The sequence below is a fragment of the Bos grunniens genome, chromosome 2 (genome assembly GCF_055505025.1).
Source record: "Bos grunniens cultivar Pamir isolate PY7600 chromosome 2, Bosgru_T2T1.0, whole genome shotgun sequence".
Taxonomy (NCBI): domain Eukaryota; kingdom Metazoa; phylum Chordata; class Mammalia; order Artiodactyla; family Bovidae; genus Bos; species Bos grunniens.
The window spans coordinates 56,953,086-56,976,029 of NC_141166.1; the positions used below are offsets into that span (position 1 = coordinate 56,953,086).

Below are 22,944 nucleotides of genomic sequence, written 5' to 3' on the forward strand. Positions count from 1 at the left end.
CCAGCCTTCCACGCAGCAAACAGAACGTATGGAGGTCAGAAAGCCAAATTCAAACAGGGTTTCAGAAGGAACTGGTCATATTGTCCAATATGATTGATAATTAAAGGAAGGAGAGAATTCAAAATTGACTACTGGAGTTGATGACATGGAGGTCACAGATGACCTTGATAAAGAACAGTTTTCATGGAGAACAGAAATAAATGCCTGACTAAAGAGAACAAAGAAAAGGAGATAAACTGAGACAACACACATGTGAAACTTCTTCTTAAAGTTTTGTAATAAAGGGAAACGAACAGCGTGATAGCTCGGAGACATGGAAGCAAGAGAAACATCACAGCATGTATGTTGGTGGGAATGGAAGGAGGAGAAGAAAAGGTTGATAACAGCGCAGTGGGGAGATAATCACAGAGCAAAGTCCTGAGGGCATGAGCGGGGCTGCATGCCCATCTCCTCCAGGGCCAGCATGGAGGAGAGACCTGAGAGTGGACTGGACAGCACAGTCTTTATAATTCTCAGTGTTTACGGAATTGAACTCCCCTTAGATTGAACTACTACTTAAGATATTTCTTATAAAAAGGAGTCCCCACTAATTCAGCTTTCTAGAACACTTCACAGAAACTGTTACATTAACCTGGCTTCAGGAAGCTAACATTCAAGTATTTCAGGGCAAGCTTCCTATGCTTCTCAAGAAGGGCGTATCCACACATACCAATCTGTGGCATGTGCCTGCTAAGTCGCTTCAAGTCATGTCCGACTGTGTGCAACTGTAGCCCACCAGGCTCCTCTGTCCATGTGATTCTCCAGGCAAGAATACTGGAGTGGATTGCTGTGCCCTCCTCCCGGGGATCTTCCCGACCCAGGGATTGAATCTGCATCTCTTATGTCTCCAGCATTGACAGGCAGGTTTTTTACCACTAGTGCCACCTGGGAAGCTCATCTCTAGTATGATAAGAAATATATTTGGTCTTTGACTCTGGTTCCTGGCACAGAGCTCCTAAAACCCTTGGAATTTCCTGAGTAACAGGAAAGTCTTCTGTTATTCATGACAAGCCCCTTTTGCCCACACCTGAGTTTACACTAATGAGGTGACTCATGGTGGGATCCCCAAATAGCTTCAGCTTAGGGACTGGTCACCAGAAAGACCAAATGTATGATTAGAGGGGAGGGGGTCTTTCAGCCTCCACTCCCCACTTCCAGGAAGCAGGTGGGGGTGGCTGCAGATTAGGTTATAAAACTCTTCAACAAGGAGATTCAGAAGCTTCTGGGTTGAAGGCACTAATGTGCTGGGGAGCAGATCCACCCAGAGAGGGCATGGAAACTGCACTTCTTTTCCCCTATACTTGTGCTATGCATTTCTTCCATTTGGTTGTTTCTGAGTTGTATCCTTTATAATGTTGAGTCATTTCAGTCATGTCCAACTCTTAGAAACCAAATAGACCCCATGGTGGCCTACAGTCCATGGTGTCACAAAGAGTCGGACATGACTAAGCAACTAACACTATGAGACCCCATGGACTGTAGGGTCCTCTGTCTGTAGGATTCTCCAGGCAAGAATACTGGAGTGGGTTGCCATTTCCTTCTCCAGGAGATCTTCCCAACCCAGGGATCGAACCTATGTCTTTTAGGTCTCCCACGTTGGCAGGTGGGTTCTTTATCACTAGCACCACCTGGGAAGCCCACCCTTTATAATCAATCAATAAATATAAGTGTTTTCCTAAGTTCTATGAGTCATTCTAGTGAAGTATTGAACTTGAAGGGGGATGTAGAAGCCCCCAAATTTGCAGTCAACTCTAGAAGTGTTGGGGGGCCTGGGCACTTCATTTTCTGCTGGCATCAGAAGCGGGGGCCGACTTGTAGGGCAGAGCCTCTGACCTATGGGATCTGCAATAACTCTGGTAGGTAGTGCCAGAAATGAATTGCCAGCTGGTGTCAGAGAACTGGCTGGTGTTGGAAATAACCATACCTTTGGTATCAGAAAACACACAACATCTGGTCTTAGGCCATGAGGGAATAAAGCAAACAAGTGATAAGGGACCATGAGAATTGATGACAGCAGTGAATGTCTCCATGCTGAAATTTCAAAGCTACCAGGTTTAAGGAATAAGAAAACAAGACTACAGTACCACACTCTCTTAAAAATATACACAGATAACTCTGGATCTTAAATGTAGAAAACATGAGGGTGGTGAGTTCACACACAGCAAAGGCTGGTCTATTTGCTTTCCAAACCTTAATCACCTGAGGAGAAAGGTCAGACCAAAGCACCACAGAGCCAAGGAGTTAAGAGATATAAACAACTGGACTTGGAACAAATAATTACCTTAAAAATAAAACAGCTACATGGTAATTTCATACACTAATGAGGGATTCAAATTTTACATAAAACCTTTCAGAAGCACATTTATAAACAAGTAAGGCTGAGTGATTGAGTATGAGTGGCAGTATTGCATTATGGCATCAGTGGATATTCAATATTAGAAATGCAGTTCTACACACATATTCTCTTCCAGAAGTTCAGACAAGCCACTCTGTTCACATGCTTGGATCAGGGAATATGAAGATGCCAGGGAAGAAGTGCCCCATTTCTTGTCCATGCCAACTCCCAGTACCCACAGCTGCTTTACAAGGCTGTCTCCAGACTAGCTTAGCTTTGGGGGAACTGCTTGGCATTCACACCCCCAGCTCAGCCAGGGGTCAAGACTGGCCTCTGAGCTTCCTCCCATCCCTCAGAGTCACTCCCACTGGATTCTATGGGTTTGCCTCTGAAATGTTCCATTTCCAGATGAGACTCTGCCCTCGTTCCTTCCAACCTGGATTACTGCCAAAGCCGACCAGATCCCTAAACTTCACTGTCCTTGAGTTCCCTTCCCCCTGGGGCACCAGGACAGCTCAAATCTCAGTTCAGTTCAGTCATCCAGTCGTGTCCAAGTCTTTGCGACCCCATGAACCGCAGCACGCCAGGCCTCCCTGTCCATCACCAACTCCCGGAGTCCACCCAAACCCATGTACACTGAGTCGGTGATGCCATCCAACCATCTCATCCTCTGTCGTCCCCTTCTCCTCCTGCCCTCAATCTTTCCCAGCATCAGGGTCTTTTCAAATGAGTCAGCTCTTCGCATCAAATGGCCAAAGTATTAGAGTTTCAAATCTCAAGGCTGCCCTTATCTCTCCTGCCTGCTTAAAATTGCAAATCCTTAGCACACAAGCCCTTTGTGACCCAGATCAGCTCTTCCTCTTCCACATATATCCCCCTTCCCAGCATGCATCCTACATTCCAGCCTCTGCAGACCACAGGAATTGAGATCAAGGATGTGCCATGTCTTTGTACCTTTGTCTCTCTCCTTCAGTCCTTGGCACCTGCTGTTCCCTCTGCCAGAACACTCTTCCCTCCAAATGGCTCATCCCCTTATCTCCAGGACCCACTGGAGTATCACAGTCTCAGGAAGTAAGGCATCCCTGGCTGCCTTATTTAAAATGGTACACCATGGTACTCCCACCCCCACACAGGCCTCCTGTGTTCTTGTCACCATCTCCAACACCATTTATTTTCTTCTCTGGTTTATTGTCTCTCCCCCTGCTAGGATATAAGCTCAAAAAGGCTGAGATTTTTGCCTGGTACCTGCACTCATGCCTGGCACATGACAGGCACTCAGATAACATCTGCTGAATCACTGGATCAACACTGTTCCCTCTGCTGGGAAAATTATATCCTGGCCCTAAATGCTATTCCTTATCTATGCAGCTAACTCATTCTTCAAAAATCCTATTGTCCCATCCCCCCGCCCTCAGGCAGGGCTTAATACCTTCTCCCTGGCATGCCCACAGCACTTTATCCATGGGGGACCACACTCAAGACACCTGCAGACAGGGGGCACTATTGATAACTATGCTGGAATGACAGGCTGTCAAGGGCAGGCCAGAACACATGGTCACTCTGATCTCCCACCTTTTGCATGGCAGTTCTATCTCTTGCATATTCATTTACTTCCTGGTATGTCTCCCCCACTAGGCTATAAATCCTTCAGGGACAAATCATCTCTGTATCCCCAACACCTCACACATACTATGGATGCTTAATAATGCTGAGTGAATGAATGAACCATCGCTTCTGCTTGGGGATTTGGAACCCTGAGACAGGCTGGAGCAGGGAAGACAGTACACCTAGACAGTGGGCACAGCAGCAAGCACCGCCCCCACCCTGGGGTGGGGAGGGGATGGTCCTCCAGGACCCACTCCCCTTGCAAGTATTTCTGTCCCATGACAGCCCTGGGGCCCTGTCTCCTAAGAGTGGTTCTCCTAAGTGCCTTACTGAACTCTGTTTCTATTACCGTTGATTTTGTTGACCTCCCCAAGAACAGACCAGTATTTGCTGGCCCTTGTTTAGACAAACTCCCACACAGTTCCCTTTGCCCCACCCATCCAGTCCAATGGTCACACAAGTCCCAACAACAGGCCACAGCAGTGAGTATTATTTCAACAACAAAGGGGGGACCCCTCCCCACCCTCTGAACACAACCTCTCCAGACAGCACTCCTCGAGTGTGTTCTAACAGTAGATGAAGTGTTATATTATTAACTCCTTTCAGGGCTGAGGCCTAAGATGAAATGGATCTCTTCCAGAATGTTGTAGGATTTCTCAGGGCCTGTCAAAGTCCTGTAACATTCTGGCGGGAAGCAGCCTATTTTGCTAGGAATTAAATTTTTCCCTTTAATATTACATACCATGGAAATAATCATGTTTGCTGGTATGAATATGTGCTTAGCTGGCTCAAAGAATCACCTTTTCAACATAAACTTTCTTTCATGTCTGAGATATGCATTTTCTAAAGAGTGATAAAAATTTTAATTAGGGATCTAGAAATTAGAATTCAGAGACTTTGCAGACATACAGAAACACTTTTCATTAATAAATGTATCCTTCTATCACAATTCTCATGGTAAAAACATCACAGTTATATAGAACCTAAGCTTTCTGACTTTAATTTTAAAAGGTTCATAAACTATAAGAGAAATTAGCTTAGCTCAATTTCTGCTAATAATATATATTCTAAAAGACACTATTTTGAAAATAATTCCCATAAAGCGATAGAGTAAAAGTTTGAGTTAAACGCAGGAAGTTCAGATCATGGAGCTTCGTAAAAGCTGATTCAGTGAGAGGCCCAGGAAGCTTCCATTTAACATCTGTCCTTCACCACCACAGGGTATCACACTGCTTAAATAAACCAGTCTTTCTACATCAAGAAAGTTTTTCATCCACCGTTGTCCAGAATCCAACAAGTATATGCCAAGACAAAGCAAACGTGGTGACTGCCTTCTGCTTATTTTGACCCAAGACAGTCATACAGCAAGGGAAAAGGGCAATTTTAATGATTTTTAAGATATGACATTCCATATGAGTTATTAACTTAAGGTATTCAAACTAAAGAGTAAGATGGAGCTCAGGTGCTCCTGAGCACAAGTTACTCATGTGGATTAGAGACCTAAGCAGATACAAACCCTACCAGATCACAACCAATGGCCTACTGACTTAAACTACCTGAGAGAACATGGCTTAGAGGTGCTTTACAAGAATAGTATTTAAATTCATTTTGTTTTTCATAAGAGTTTCCCTTCCCTTCCTCTTCCCTTTTCCCCTTGAACGGATGGTTTGAACAACATCGGTTTCTGTACACTTAAGTTTGAGGATTGTCTCCTTCATGATGACAGAAATTTTATTGGCTTTATTCACAGCTATATCCCAGTGCCTAAAAGAGAGCCTGGTATATGGTAAGCTCTCAATAAACATTTGCTCAGTAAATGAGTAACTTTCCTAAAGCAATAACCAGAAAGAATGCTAGATGGGAAAGCACAAAACCCTTTTCTGAAAGTGGTTTTCCAGAAGGGACTGAATCAATGAGAGGCTCACCTATTTCAAAAGGAAAATTAGGGAAATAATACAAAAGCCTCAGTGACAGGACATTACATCAACATTTTCTCTTGTTCTCTATCTTTCTCCCTCTTCCTCTCCTTCCCTTCTCCTTCTCTCCATCTCTCGCCTTGATAAAGTACCTTAAACCCAGTTGTAAAAGCAACCTCTATTAGAATCAGGCTCTAGTTACCATAAGACTTCTCCAAACAAATAAATTTTTACTCACAATATTTTAACTCTGCTAAGGAAAATACTGGTCACAGAACAGGGACAATGCCTGGGGCTTCTGCCCTAAACTCTATCCTAAGTCCTGGACATGCAACCACAGCACCAGCACATTGTGAGACACGGTCAGAAATGTTCTTTCTAATATGAATCTGGTTCACCCTGAAAGGAGTACAGGATTAACAAGGACTCAAAATCCACAACATCTTTCTAGCAACACCATTCTCTAAGCACTAATATCTAGCCCTACAAATTCAATCATCATAAAATTAGGGATCAGAGGTTCCCTAGATACGTCTGGAAAACTGACAGGAACACGTCTACATCCTCCCATTAATCACTTGTCCCTTTTTAGGTGACAGTAGCCAGAAATTTTTCAAGGCCTTAAGATATTTTTCTCAGTTTTTAAAATGTGTTGCAAGCTTTTCCATTTACCAGAATGCAAAGACTGCTTCCTTCAAATAGTGCTTGAAATGCCTATGTAATATGACCACCATATTATACCTCAGTCTGAGAAGGACACATTTCAGCTTGCTCCAGGGTTGCAACCACTGAGAGGGGTAGGTGGTGGGGTACTTTTCCTTCTAGAGGCATGTTCCCTTCCCTAGACACTGCATAAAATTAGATGGTAAGTGCTCTACATCAGGAATAAATTGAACACTCAGTGTTGAAGAGCACTATAAAAATACTTTAGTCTACTTTATTGTAAAAATGAAAAAAACTTCTCATTATACCACATGAAGTTTTGAATAAACTCTGCAAATAGCCTTCCAAGAATAGTTTGATTTCCTTGAATTGTCAGAGATAATATAGGCAAAATGTAATGAAACATTATTTAAAACCTCTTTTGTACTCAAGTAATGGAGCTCTTAAGAGAAAAGCATTGTGAAAGCCATGGAGATGGACAGAATAAAGTTCCTGATCTATAGAAGCTTCGGTCTCATTAAGGAGGATGATGCTGCAACACAATTAGCCACAGTAAGAAAGGTGGTGTGTAAGATCACATGAGTGGTTCCAAGAATTCAGAGGCAGGAAAAGTCACCAGTGGATCAGTCTAGGGCTGATCAAGCCTTTAAGACAGAACCTAGGAGACAGGCAGGATGTTAACAGTAGAGTTGGGATATGAGGTGGGAGACGTAGAAAGGAGAAGACATGGAAACCTGTGACTCCAGAAGGCATGTAGTGGTGTTTAGACTGGAGAGGAGGACTGAGGCTGGACTGGCAGGAGCCTGAACAGTAAGCCAAGGAACTTGAAGTTCACACAGATAGTAACAGGGACCCCAGGGGGTTTTCTGATTTTACAAAGATCCATCTGAGGGTGATAAACCCTATCTAGTGCTGCAAGGTTAAAAAAAAAAAAAAAAGCAATAACCCAAGAACAGGCCAGCTGATTTGGTAATTAACATATCAGAAAGTGTATGTCGCCACGGTAGTCTGAGTGGAGGGAGTGACCAGTTCAGTCATCCCCCTTATCTCTCCCCTATCATTCTTCCCCATCTCTCAGGTTTGGCCTTTGAGGCAGTTCTCCATGAACAGAGTTACTAAGTGGTCTGAAATGTAGCAAGTCCTCCCTGGGATATTTAAGGAAAATTCCTTATATGCAAAAACTGTAAAAACCACACTGGAAAGACATGGCTTACACAATTAGAAAGGTAAACAGTATCATCTATACAGAGCCAGCCACCCAATGTTATCAGGCTTGAGGTGTAGCTTCAAACATAAAGGGGACAGGAATTCAAAGAAGGAGGGGAAAGAAGAGATTATAACACCAGAAAACCATTTTTGGCTTTTTTTTCCTCCCTCCCCCAAATTACTTCTATTATTTATTTTTTCTTATTAGAAAAGCAATGCATGGCTCTTACATAAAAGAACACCAAACGAGAAGAACATTAAAAAATATCCATAATACCACTCAATAGAAACAACAATTAGCCTCTTCATACAAATTCTTCAAAATCCTGTCTTACGTATATTTATTGTATATATGTACATGTGGTGTGTTAGTCTTGTCGTTCAGTTGTGTTTGACTCTGCAATCCCATGGACTACAGACCTCCAGGCTCCTCTGTCCATGGGAATTTCCAGGCAAGAATAATGGAATGGGTTGCCATTTCCTTCTCCAGGAGATTTTCCGATCCAGGGATCGAATCCGGGTCACCCGCATTTCAGGCAGATTCTTCACTGTGTGAACCACCAGGAAAGTGCTATACATGCACATATGCTTCCATAAATTAGGTAACACTGCTTGTAATTTGTCTGTGTTGTTGTTCAGTCACTAAGTCGTGTCCGACTCTTTACGACTCCGTGGACTACAGCACACCAGGCTTCCCTGTCCTTCACTATCTCCCAGAGTTTGCTCAAACTCATGTCCACTGAGTCAGTGATGTCATCCAACCATCTCATCCTCTGTCACCCCTTTCTCCTCCCGCCTTCAATCTTTCCCAGCATCAAGGTCTTTTCCAATGATTTGTCTGTAGCTAACTATAATTTATAAAAGTGATTGATGGTCATTTATAACTAGCAATTAATTTACTTCATTTAACCCCTTATTCAATGGCACCTCACTCCAGTACTCTTGCCTGGAAAATCCCATGGATGGAGGAGCCTGGTGGGCTGCAGTCCATGGGAACGCTAAGAGTCGGATACGACTGAGCGACTTCACTTTCACTTTTCACTTTCATGCACTGGAGAAGAAAATGGCAACCCACTCCAGTGTTCTTGCCTGGAGAATCCCAGGGATGGGGGAGCCTGGTGGGCTGCTGTCTATGGGGTCGCACAGAGTCGGACACGACTGAAGTGACTTAGCAGCAACCCCTTATTCATGAGTTAAGAAAACATTTTTTAAAAGGAATATAGATAAGAAGCCACTGTTTACCTTCATTTTATTCATTTATACATTTCCGCTCTCTGAAAGTCACATACTTATGTAGAATGTAAATATTTTTCAGTTGTCTGACACTTAAGAAAGACCATTTCTGGACACCTTCAAAAACACATTGAGTTATGAGGGAAATATCTGGACAGATTTGCAGACTAACAGTGAACAAAAGATCAACAGAAACTTCAAATAAAATATGAGGCAAATTAATCAGCAATTTTCAAGGGACATGGTTTGAGCAGCTGCTTAAGTTATTTTTTATTCAAACTGGAACCAAGTTCCTGAAGTAGTTATCATTAGAATGCATCAAAAGCTTAAAGTCATCTTATCTTCTTATACCACAAAGATCCTCTCTTTGTGGATCCTATCTCTGAAAAGGTCAGGTTGGGTTTTAGCAGGGAAACTAGAAAGCACTAACTCTGTTTCAAATGCTGTCAAAGATGGACATTCACAAAGAATAATGAAGGAAAATGCATTAAAGTAAGTGGAAATGTCCCACCATGGAGGAGAAAATGGTAAGGAAGAGCTTGTCAGAATGTTGGAAATGTGTCCCACGTACTATAATAATTATTATACTTATCACTGTTAATAGCAGCAGCTGTCCATTACAACAGATTCCCTGCTAAGCACTGTATTTATATCAGATAATTGTATTTTCTAAATATCTTCTAGATAGTTATCCCTCACAAAAATCCTATGAGTTATTTTCCCATTGTATGCAGCCAATTAATTTCTGAGTTGATGTTTTTTTTCAAGTAATTTGCTCAAGGTTACAGAGTTTATAATGGGAAAACTGGGACTCAAACCAAATCTTGATCAATGTATTTTGAACACTTACTTTCAGGTGCTAAGCAAATTACGGTGAGCAAAAGCTGGTAAGGCAGGTAAAGCTGACAGGAATCAAATAACGTCCGAAAGAAATGTTTAACTGTAACTGTGACAAGAGCAATAGATCTGACTTTGGCAAGGACAGGGTCTAATGCAATCTAAGATCTAAAGAACAGGAGTTGCCTTGGGGGAAAGGGAGAGGAAAAGCATTCCAGGCAGAAGGCACAGAATGTGCAAAGATGACCTGATGGTGGGAAGGAATGTGCTGAGGACTGAAAAGTGAGGTGGGGAGGGAGCTGTGATATGAATCTAGCGATTTCAGATTTAATAGGTGAGATTGTACCTTTCACCCCACATACAATGTTTTATGTTCCTGTTTAGTTGTTAAGCTGTGTCCAGCTCTTTTGTGACCCCATGGACTGTAGCCCGCCAGGCTCCTCTGTCCATGGAATTTCCCAGACAAGGATACTACAGCAGATTGCCATTTCCTTCCCCAAGGAATTTTCTCGACCCAGGGAACAAACCTGCATCTCCTGCACTGCAGGCAGATTCTTTACCACTGAGCCACTATTTTACAGAGCATGGCAAAAATATCTTATCTTTATCATAGGCACTCTGGGAATTTATTGCCAGTGTGGTATTTTTCCCTTGGGGATAAAAGGTGAATTCAGGTAAGCAGTGCTATGTAGCCTCTTATAAGAATCTTTAGGAGCAGGGATAAAAAATGGATATTCCAGGGCATGAATTTCTGTGTTCTAGAGTACACATCTAGCATACAACTAAACAACCCCAAAGTGGAGATTTCAGCTGCAAATGGAAGAAATGGCATGCAGTCTCCAGAGGCAAACCGAGGCACAGCGAAGTTATCCTGGAGAGCTCAGAATGTAGGAACATAGGCAACCCAAGGATGGCAGAATAAAACTGCAGAGTAACAGGCCTAATGTGAAAATGACAGAATGTATTTCCAGCTGAGAGGCACGGCAGGTAACTATTCTTACATCCCTGCTCCCCAACCCAGAGCTGAGTGGCTTTGATAAATGGCTGATTATTCTGAGACAATTTCCCCTCTCAGATGGCGCCAGAGGTAAAGACCCCATCTGCCAATGCGGGAGATGTAAGATACACAGGTTCAATCCTTGAGTTAGGAAGATGCCCTGGAGAAGGAAATGGAAACCCACTCCAGTATTCTTGCCTGGAAAATCCCATGAAGACAGAAGCCAGGTGAGCTACAGCCCACAGGATCACAAAGAGTTGGACACGACTGAAGCAACTTAGCACACACATATGCACACACAATAGTACCTACCTCACAGAATTATTTTGAGAATTACATGAGTTACAATACACGTCAAGTATTTAGAGAAGTACTTGCACACAGTAAGTATTCAATAAATACAAGCTATTACTGCTACTATTATTATTAATGCTATTACTGTAAAAGGCAGTAAGCAGTTAAGGAAAGGAAAACACCTGCAAATATATATCTAAGACAATGGCTTCCTAGGTGGCTCAATGGTAAAAGACTCCACCTGCCAATGAAGGAGATGTTGGGAACATCCCCTGGAGGAGGAAACGGCAACCCACTCCAGTATTCTTGTCTGGAGAATCCCATAGACAGAGGCAGGTTATAGTCCATAAGGTCATAAAGAGTCAGCCACAACTGAGTGACTGAACGCATGCGCGTGCACACACACACACGCGCGCACGCACGCACAACACAACAGGTCCTCAAACTTGCAAATACCTCTGAATCACCTGGAAAGCTTGTGTAAAATGTAGATTCCTGGCCTACTAGAGTAAGGCTTACGAAACTAAATTTCTCCTAAGCTCCTGGCACAATATTGATATAGCTGATCTAAGCACTTAAGAGGCATGACTTGAAGGCTGAGAACTTAAAACAAATCTTAAGGCATCAAATAAGGTATTTCCTTGTAGGGACTTATAAAGAGAACTTTATCAAACAAATTTCAGATTTTATTTTTGCTAAGGCAAAATGAAACAAATTCACTTACAAAATATACTCCTAAGGAGCAAACTGAATAATCAAAATCTACTTGATTGGTAAAATACAGTGTTTAGTTTTAATAACCACTCCCACAAATTATTTAAATCTTTAGTTTCAAACAGTTCAAAAATATTACTGTATGCTCCACTATCAAAAAAAAAAAAAAACAACCTAAAATCAGTATCTGGACAGTAGTGTGCACGTTCTTTAATTATCAGATTTATTTTCTAGTAAAAATAATAGAGCCCATCTTCAATCATACACAAAAAATTCTTTTCTGCTAGGACACAACTAAAACTCTGCAGATTCTCTGACTTTAGCTCAGGGTTTCTCACTAGGTAACTAGTGTAGATTATTGGTTGGTTGGTTTTAGTCACTAAGTCATGTCCAACTCTTGTGGTTGGTTTCAGTCGCTAGGTCATGTCCAATTCTTGTGACCCCTTGGGCTGCAGCCTACCAGGTTCCCCTGTCTGTGGGATTCCCCAGGCAAGAATACTGGAGTGGGTTGCCATTTCCTTCTCCAATTATAGATTATTACTTACGGGAATAATTTACAATGACAAGTGACCTTCTCAGAAAAATCAAACAAGTGACTAACTTTAAGGAAGGTGAAATCATTGGCCTAATGCACACATCTGGTGAACAATGTCCATGAAGATTATAAACTGAAGGTATTATTTATTTCTTTTTCTCAAAACCCATTACACAATCCAACACTTGGAATCTTTCTTGACCCAACAAAGGCATGGAAACACTGCTTGGGCTGTTTATAATAACAAACAATACACATTCCTGTTTTATTTGCAAAAATAATTAGCAGCAGCTGCTACTTACACAGAATTTTTAACAGAAAATACTTTACATACTGAAACCAAATACTTCAGGACTTAAAGAGCCTGAGGACAAATGAAGTCTTTTTTTTAAATTTAAAGTAAGCTGTAACAATTAGCTTCTATGTTCCTTCATCTGATTTTTAAAAATGACTAATAACATTTTCCTGAGACTCAAAGGAAACAGCTGGACACATCTGTCAACTCAACATCCCTGGAGTGAAAGAGAAACTTGATACTTTAATACCATACTTACATATGAGGGCTCAGTTCATAGAAATTTCTGTTCCTGTAATCTTCCACTTTCTCTGGTGAATAAATGGGCAATGACCGGTATGGGTTAACGGATATAACCACACTTCCAATGTATGTCTGCAAAAGAAAGAATAAAATACAACCATTTTACCATCTTAAGTCTTAGTGTTGCATGGCTTTATCCTTTTAAAAATACTGGTTCTACTATACTCCAGTATAAAATAAAAAGTTTTAACAGTGGTACATCCTGAAAATAATTTCAAAATTTAAAAAATAAAAACACTAGTTCTACTGCCTGATCATTTTGTACTTTTCAAGAACACTTTACATCTCTGAAGATAGATGGCCAATAATGTTTATTTTGCTGATACAGGAAAGCACAGATTTATACATTGAAAAAAGCTCTCAAAATAAATCTCTAGATTAACTCATGATCCTGAATAAGAGTCCTCCACAACTGTCATACTTGCCAAAAATTTCGTCACCGACCACAGCTAATTGTCAGCAAGACTATGCTTTCCTGGATTCCAGCTACAACTGGTGCTTCCCTCTCTCATCTTTTTCCTCCAATTTCAGTCTATAGTGACCCAGGCTTCCCCTCCTCCCTGCCTACACCCATACCTATCCAATGGGACCTTGACTTTGGCACTGCCCTTTCATAGTCTGTCCATCTCTACAATGGGCTCAGACCACATATAACTCAATATCAGAGTTACAGCTTTCCCTCGGGCATCTTGCTTGGAGAATCCCATTGACAGAGGAGCCTGGCGGGCTACATTCCATGGAGTCACACGAGTCAGACACAACTTAGTGACTAAACCACCACCACCACCACTCAAACAAAATAATTTCATATTACATCTAATGGACTTCAATATCAGAATTGAAAAGTACTTGCTGAAAGAGTACATTTCATGTTGAATTTAAATTTAATGTAGAATTTAAATGTACTTTCAGAAGGATCCATGCTGTTATCTTAGTAGACAGTAAGCCTCTCACACTGCAAACCATAACATTATTTATGTTTCTTTCCATTTCTATCTTAAATTCTCAGCAGCAAGAACAGAGTTGGGTTAGGTCACTTTGCACAAAGACTACCACAATGCTGCAAGCAAAAGTTACTTAACTGTAACTCATCTTAGCAGTTTCCTTTTTCCTTTCAGTTTTAACATTATAAAGATGGCAGGAAGGGGGATGCTAACAAAAAAGATGTCAGTTATGAAAAGGTTTTTTAAGAAAAAGGTAAAAAAAGAAAGAAAGAAGAAAAAGCTCACTTCCAACTTCCCCACCTTTCTAGGGTCAAGCAGCAAAAGGTGACATTTTTAGGCCAACAAGTTTTTCCAGTACTGTCACCACTGGATTCAAGGAGACTGTTAGATCTTTCTAGAAAATTAAACAGAATAGAAAACAGAACAGTAAAAATGTTCTGATCTTTTTTTCAAAACGTGGGTCACAATTATTTTAATTATAAAAGCCTTTTCCCCCAACCTGGAAAACGGAACAGGTCACTTTTATATCTATTTTCATCCTATAAGGTCGGAGAAGGCAATGGCACCCCACTCCGGTACTCTTGCCTGGAAAATCCCACGGATGGAGGAGCCTGGAAGGCTGCAGTCCATGGGGTCCCTAAGAGCTGGACACGACTGAGTGACTTCACTTTCACTTTTCACTTTCCTGCATTGGAGAAGGAAATGGCAACCCACTCCAGTATTCGTGCCTGGAGAATCTCAGGGACAGGGAGCCTGGTGGGCTGCCATCTATGGGGTCGCACAGAGTCGGACACGACTGAAGTGACTTAGCAGCAGTAGCAGCGGCATCCTATAAGAATACAATCTTAGCAAGAGCAGACAAGACTGCTGCTGTAAAGAAAGACTCTCAGCTCCCACGCAATTAGGGTGCAGGGTGTCTATTTCCCAGAAGAATGGGAAAGAATAGAGATCTCTTTCAGTGAATATTCAGGACTAATCTCCTTTAGGATGGACTGGTTGGATCTCCTTGCAGTCCAAGGGACTCTCAAGAGTCTTCTCCAACACCACAGTTCAGAAGCATCAATTCTTCAGCGCTCAGCTTTCTTTATAGTCCAACTCTCACATCCATACATGTGCTCATTCCTATCAGACTTCTGTGCTGCACTGGCACTCCACCTGGTCCCTCTGTCCCAAAAGGGCTCACAGAGCAATACCTACTGGAATCCAGAGCCTGTTCTTCTATTCAGCTGATCACACCAAAAAGGACTCCTTCACATAATGCCAAAGACTACTTCCCAATTAGGTTCTATCTACCTTCTCCACCAGGGGCAAGTCTGGTTCTCATTACCCTCGGTAGATGGATGGATGGATGGATGGATGTGATCAATCCATGTCCTTTTTCACTCCATGTAACCAACCTCCTAGCAATCCTAGCTTACCATCTCCATACTCCCAGCCCTCAGCACCCCGAGTTCTGAAGCGTGCACATCACCGGACACGGAAGGCCCCCTCCACTCTCACCATCCTATAGACCCAGCCTCTGACGTCTAAGAGGGAAGAGAGAAGGGAAGGGAAAGGAGTGGGGAGAAAAGGCAAAGGGAAGAGGGAGAAGAAAGGCGCTACCTTTCCACAAATGGCACGTTCAATTATCAAGTTTATCTCTCACTTCTCAAGGGCAGACATTAAACCAAGAATGTACAAACATTCCTACGTCAAAACAATCTCATACTTCAGATATCTCTAGTGCCTTGTAAATACCCAAATAATACTCAAAAGAGAGCTCCTCCTGTGATGACAGGGAAAACTGAAATCTTTACTGGAGGCCAGGCACCCCACAGGCTCCACTCTCCAGACCACAATCCGGAATCCAGAGGAAAGGGCCCAGACAGACAAATAGCACAAGGACCAAGCATTTCATTCTATAGGAAAGTTCTTCCAGAACCTCATCCTCAGAGATTCTATTTCAACTCTCTAGAGAAGGGCCGGAGAAGGCAATGGCACCCCACTCCAGTACTCTTGCCTGGAAAATCCCATGGATGGAGGAGCCTGGAAGGCTGCAGTCCATGGGGTCGCTGAGGGTCGGACATGACTGAGCAACTTCACTTTCACTTTTCACTTTCATGCATTGGAGAAGGAAATGGCAACCCACTCCAGTGTTCTTGCCTGGAGAATCCCAGGGATGGGGCATCCTGGTGGGCTGCCATCTATGGGGTCGCACAGAGTCGGATACGATTGAAGTGACTCAGCAGCAGAGAAGGGCCAGGCATTCGCATCTTTAACAGTTTCCCCAGAAAAAGAACCAAGTAACCAAGGTTAAAAACACTGCTTGATGCCTTCACCCTCAGGGCTCACAGGACCAGGTTTTACTTTCAAACACAGCTGCGTTGGCCTGTCTTATACTATTTTACCTTCCCCTTTAAATCATCCTATGTAATTAATTCCATGAACACTTCAAAAAGAAAAGAAAATTCTCCCAGCTTCAGTTACTTTCATCTTAGCCACATTTATAATAAACTCAGCATATGGCATCTCAGTACACTACAGAGAAACAGCGGCTTCACCTGTAAACTGGGGCCTTCCCATGGCAGTATGTTTCAAACGTTTGACTATGACTCAGCATAAAAAATATTTTCATCACAACCAAGCACTTGTGCTTGAATGTATATTTACATACACATGCATGTATACATATGCGTGAAATAAAAATTTCACAAAACCATAAATATCCTTATCATATGCAATGTACTGATATTCTTTGCTCAACGCTATTCATTTTCATTACAAAATGTTTTAAAACTAAATGGTTTTCATCACTTAAAGGCTCAATCTTGCAGTTTAAAAAATACTGCTAACTGAGCACTTCATTTTTTTTAGCTGTCGATGGCTTTGAGATGCCATTGAAAGCTATGAACCTTCTCTCTCCAAAAAACATACATGTAATATGCACATAGAGTTTGCATACAGTTGATATACCAGATTACAAGTTCCCACCCTAAGGAAAGAAACAACAGCCACTAATGGAAAAAGAGAGACAGAGGGAAAGGGGGGAAAGAGAGAAAAGCAAAGAAAAAAGAAAAGGAGTAAGAAGTGGTCAAAATAATTCTAAAAGTATAAAAATGAAGAGTCATTTAGAATAAGAGCCAATAGCTCAGCTCAGTTGGCCCTGAGTGCTTTATTACAGCACTGAGTCAGAACACAGCCTAACAGTTAAGGGCCAAAATGAGATAGACAGTATTCTGTTTCTGTTGACAAGGACACATGTAATACATTTCGGAAAGATATCTAACCGGAAACACTTTTTTTTCAAGTTAAAAGGGAAAGCCTTTTTACAGTTTTAATATTTTGTGTGTCTCAACTATGCAGAACTGTATACATATTCTTCCACAAGGCCAGGTTCACGAAACGCTAGCAAACATACAGAACAGTCACAAAGGTGTCACATCTTCATATTATAGTTCTTCGCAGTGCAACAATAAGATCTTTAGAAGCCCTAACCCTGAAAGCTTATATTTCAATTCCCCATATGAAATTGAAAATAAAACTATAAATAAGCCATAAATACCATAGGAAATCCTATAGTGACTTCTTTTCACCATGATGATTACTTGGAGGCTTCTTTTCAAATATCAGATTCTTTCAAAATATTTTTGAAGCCCCTGTTCTGCTGAGGCTCTAATTTGGCATCCCATATGTCAGCTTCTTCCTTTCTTCAGAACGAATTTTAGCCATTTATTTACAGTTACCGCAGTTTCTTAAAAACTCACCCCAACAGTTATTAAAGTTTCTTGTATATAATATACACTGAAGCACCTTTTTACTAAACTCTTCCTAAATCACCATGAGACAGAAATGAAGTCTCCATCTCAATGTCCTTAACAACAGAGCACAAAGAAGTTAAGTGGTATGACCACATTATCTAACAAAAGTGGAATCAGGACAAGGAGCCAAGAATCTGTTCTCTTTTCATGAGAGCACACAGTCCATGCTGCTGTCAGGCCTGGGAAGCTCTGGCAAAAAGTGGCCAAGAACACCTCATCACAGGAACTTGTGTTGTACAGTGCCTTACAACAGGGTCTTCACCTTTGTATAACAGAGTGACTCTGTTGGGCAGAAGCCTCTTTCTGACTACCTGAGGAATGGAGACATCCTTACACCACCAGAAATAAACAAAAAAGAAAAGGGGAGAGAAGATTTTCTAGTTACAGGAAAATTTTGTATCTCAACGGAAAAGAATTTTTTTTCATGCTTATTCCAGCACATAAAGTTGTGCCTACATCTTGAAGAAACGCAAGACACTGTGTCACAATCATCCTTTTAACTTGAGAGAAACGAATCAGCAAGGTGGCAATGGAACAGGTCATGTTTATTTAAATAGTTCACTTAATGTTAATTATTTAGTCTAAAATTTCATCAAAAAATATTCAAGAATATGTTGGAGTTCTCCAAGTCCTAGTCTCCAAGTCATGTTATTTTCACCTCTAAAGTAATAATAGTTCAAATCCAGAAGGGGTCAGGACTCAAATAAAGTAAAAATAACCTTTCACAAGGCTGCACAACCACATGGTCTTGACTGAATTTAGGCTACAGCGTTTAACAAGTAAGCGGCAAATTTTTCAAGAGCCTTCTTTATGCAAAATATCGTATTAGGCACAGTGAAAATGTAAGACACTCCTGTGGCCTATGCCCTGAGGAGGTTATAACAGAGCTTAGGAGGTGAGACTTCTATATCATAAAACATAAAGTTTAAGGGTTATCCACTCTAGCCACAAAAACAGATGAAATAGGATTTAAGTGATTCTTAGCTAAATGAATGCATTAGTCTTCTTTCTAAAGGAGTGCTTTGGGTTTAAATGAAGGTCACTGTCAACTGCAGAGGTCCAAGAATGTTCCAGAAGTTAGAGGACTTGGGCAGGTCTAAAAGGATGGGCAAAATTCAGATAAAGTAGCATTCTCACGAATAGTAGCATGAGATTTGGTTTTCAGATCACAGTTGAACCCTCCCCTTTAAAAAATTTTTTTGCTAAGATTGTTGTACGCTTCAAATGTATTTTTTTTAAACTATGAATTGCTGGCGACTCAAAGCAGATATCTGCGCACCCAGGTTCAACTTTGGCTCACAAGTGCCAAAAGGCAGAAGTAACTCAAGTGTCCACAGATGGATAAACGGGAAAACAAAATATGGTAGACAGATACAATGCAATAGTACTCAGCCTTTAAAAAAAGGAGATTCGACACATGCTATAAAAAGGATTAAAACATGGATAGCAACATAAAGCGGAGAAGCCAATGGCACCCCACTCCAGTACTCTTGCCCGGAAAATCCCATGGACGGAGGAGCCTGGTAGGCTGCAGTCCATGGGGTCGCTAGGAGTCCGACACGACTGAGCAACTTCACTTTCACTTTTCACTTTCATGTTTTGGAGAAGGAAATGGCAACCCACTCCAGTTCTTGCCTGGAGAATCCCAGGGACGGGGATTCCTGGTGGGCTGCTGTCTATGGGATCGCACAGAGTCAGACACGACTGAAGCAACTTAGCAGAAGCAGCAGCAGCAGCAGCAGCAACATAAAGGCCCACCCAGTCACACTTCAGACAAAGAGAAACAAACAGCTTACCTTGAACAAAGACCTTTTGTGAATAACAGCCTAGAAAATAAGACGGGATCAAATTGCAGACAGCTTCAAATGTCAGGGTGAAGAGTCTGAGCTTCAGTCTGAAGGCAGTTTTGAAGTAAAAGTCAGTGTGTAGGGTGAAGGGGTTAGATGATGAAACTGACTGAATTTGAACCCAAGTCACCCTTGGCCCATAAAAAACGCTTCCGAATTGTGGTGCTGGAGAAGATTCTTGAGAGTTCCTTGGACTGCAAGAGATTAAATCATTCAGTCCTAAAGGCAATTAACTCTGAATATTCATTGGAGGAACTAATACTAAAGCTGAAGCTCCAATACATTGGCCACCTGAAGCAAAGAGCCAAATGATTAGAAAAGACCCTGATGCTGGGTAAAATTGAAGGCAGAAGGAAAACAGTGTGGGGGAGGACGAGATGGTTGGATGGCATCACCACTCAACGGACATAAACTTGAGCAAGCTCCCGGAGATACTGGAGGACAGGGAAGCATGGCGTGCTGCAGTCCATGGAGGTCGCAAAGAGTGGGACATGACTGAGCGACTGAACAACATCCTGACTTACATATTGAGCTTTATGCTCAGATTCCATGCCATACAACATTACAACACTTCAAATGTTATCTAGCAAAGTTTTTTAGTTTTTATGTGAACCTGGGTGCATTATTGAACCTCTCCAACTGCAGTTTCATCTCTGGACAAGGAGGACAAGACTGGTTCTTCCCCTTGTCCAATCTGAGGGTTAAAAGAGATTGTGTGTCAAAGCACAAACCACAGCACCTGACACACAGCAAGTATTCCATAAATACTATCTACTTTGATTAGGGAAACTCACAGTTTGACTCTACTGGAATCTACTGGCTATTATGGACTCGAGTATCTCAGTTAAATTCATTAGTGAGCCCTATGACACTTATCAAATGGTCTTACCAAATGGTCTCTGTATACAGGGAACAGGTGAGTTATCAATATCACAGGGGTGTATGAGTTATGTATGGTCTTAATGAAGTTGGTATGAAAGCCTGAGATACACAAAATGCCTGGATAAGGAAAGCTGGTGGAATCTGCAGCAATGACAACATGCTACTCACTTCACATGGAGGAATTTACCCTCTTCTTGGGTCTTGGATCTTGGGAATTTGATCACAAGACATTAAAACATTACATGCCACAGCATTTTTAATTTAGACATCTGTCTTAATTGGTTTTTGAAAGACAGTTTGGTCTACCAACTCTTCAGTTCAAAATTGTGAAAAGCTGGCTGCCTATGTGAAAAATTATAAACATAAGGTCAATAACAATTAGGCTTCTATCTGGGTCTTATATCAAGAACAATGGAAAGTACACCTCACAAGCCCAGTCTAAAGAACAGATTTGTGGTATAGAAGAATAACAGCCTAATTTTCACAGAGGAAGAAACCGAAGACTTTAGAAGGTTTTAAAAACCTACCGAAGCTCTCACGCTTAGTGGCAGAGACAGTTTCATGCCAACACTCTCACTGGAGTCTGTGATGCGAGAAGAGAGAAGTATGATTTGGTCAGGCTCTGTCAGCTGCTGGGCACAGAGATGCTCTCTAGTTACATCAAGTATAGAGAGTTCTATTATAATAATGACACACTCAAGAACTCCCCGAGGAACCCATCACTGAGCTACCAGAAAAGCTGGGACCCAAGCCCACCCAAGAGTGAGTGTGGATGAGTGTAAGAGTGCATTACAGAATAAAGTAACTTGAGTTTGTGAAGACTTCCTTTCCAGGCCCAGTATCCATGTGCTCATCCCGTGCTCATCCCCTGCTCACGTCTCTGCTTTTTCTGGGCCTGCTACTGACTGATCTTCTCACTTTCTACTCCATAGCTGGCCCACTGCAAAGACTTATTCATAGTTTCTGCCTGTACATGGCCCATCATGGCCTCACTACATCGTGACTGCCAGCCTCTGCTCCTGTTGATATAAATTTTTTTCCAGTACTTCTCAATTCAAAGTTGGAGGAAAGAACCGAGCCCTGTTCATCCTTTTATCTATGCTGTGCCATCAATCACTGGCCTTGGCTTAGCAGGTTTATCAGGTTAGCCTGGCCCCCGTCAGTCTAGTCTGAGACATGCCTTAACCACCATATGATAATCCTTTGTTCTTGGGCTGCCATTTTAGACTATGAATTAAGGAACTATATATGAGTTCTATGCTACACCGAAATACCAACTAAAAATATCACCTCGGGCAGTTTTATTTCAGAGCAGGATAACACAATACTACCTCATCTTCGTTGAAATAAACTCTGTAATGAATAAGTATTTTCCAAATATGCACCATTTTTAAGACTCTCTTAATGAAGGTACAGAGTGGTCCCACATTACAGCTTTGCTACCAGCTACAAGTCTTGAAAATAATATTATGCAGCTAACTGAAAGTAGTAATCCAACAAAAAGGCTTCCCTAGTGGCTCAGTGGTAAAGAATTCACCTGCCAATACAGGAGACTCAGGTTCTATCCCTGGGTCAGAAAGATCCCTTGGAGAAGGAAATGGCAACTCACTCCAGTATTCTTGCCTGGGGAAATCCCATAGACACAGGAGCCTGGCAGGCTACAGTCTATGGGCCATGAAAGAGTTGGACATAACTTAGAGACTAAACAACAACAATCCAACAAAAACGAGATCTGTATGATGGATACCAAAGAAGGAGGGGCAAGGGGAAAAAGGGAGTGTGGAGAGACAAAGAAAGAGTCAGAGAAGGGGAGAAACAGAAAAATATTCTACTTATAAGAAAATCTCAGGGTCCCAAATCTTGGACTAAAGTCATTCTGGGTTTCTAAGATTTTCTGATGGTCATGGCCCCAACTAGGTATACCGCTTCAACTATGTGTCAAGCACTGGGCTAAAATGTCTCTTAATGTCCAATACAACTCAACAAGATAAGCATCAAGACACGTATATTATAGATGAAAGAACTGACCATCACTCACTTCAATGGTCACAGTGGTTGTGAGTGGCCAAGATACAACCTTGTTCTGTCAGCCCATGCCTGTCCCAATACGCCACATCGTGTCTCACCCTCCACCCCTCCACAACGGAGCTGAATGAAGAAAGGAGCCTCTCCTTAGAAATTAGAATTATCATTAATACCTATCTGTACTACAGATGTAAGAGCAGAAATAAACATATATATAGAAGGGAGGGCTGAATCAGCCACATGAACTGGGCACACGTCTCCCGTGCTGAATTGTTTCCTATACTCTGTGCTTCATCTTCTTTTTTTAAGATCCTGCAGTGAAAGCACAGACTCTTAACCAGTGGACCACCAGGGAGGAAGTCGCCCTACTCTATGCTCTCAAAGGTAAAAGACCACATGCAGCTGTCCAGTGAACAGGATGAAAATCAATCTCCTCCCAAGATCTTCTCCCATCTTCCAGAGATAAAAACACCATCC

General features: G+C 41.8%; 1 protein-coding gene across 12 annotated transcripts in view; it reads right to left on the bottom strand.

The window, feature by feature from the left end:
• The window catches only part of MYO1B (myosin IB), a 198,985-nt gene that overhangs the window by 131,423 nt on the left and 44,618 nt on the right, over positions 1–22,944 (bottom strand). For all 12 annotated transcript variants that reach the window (XM_086348680.1, XM_086348642.1, XM_086348660.1 and 9 more), the window contains one exon: positions 12,929–13,044. In XM_086348680.1, coding sequence (XP_086204806.1) covers positions 12,929–13,044 — 116 coding nt within the window. The remainder of the gene's footprint in view (positions 1–12,928; positions 13,045–22,944) is intronic.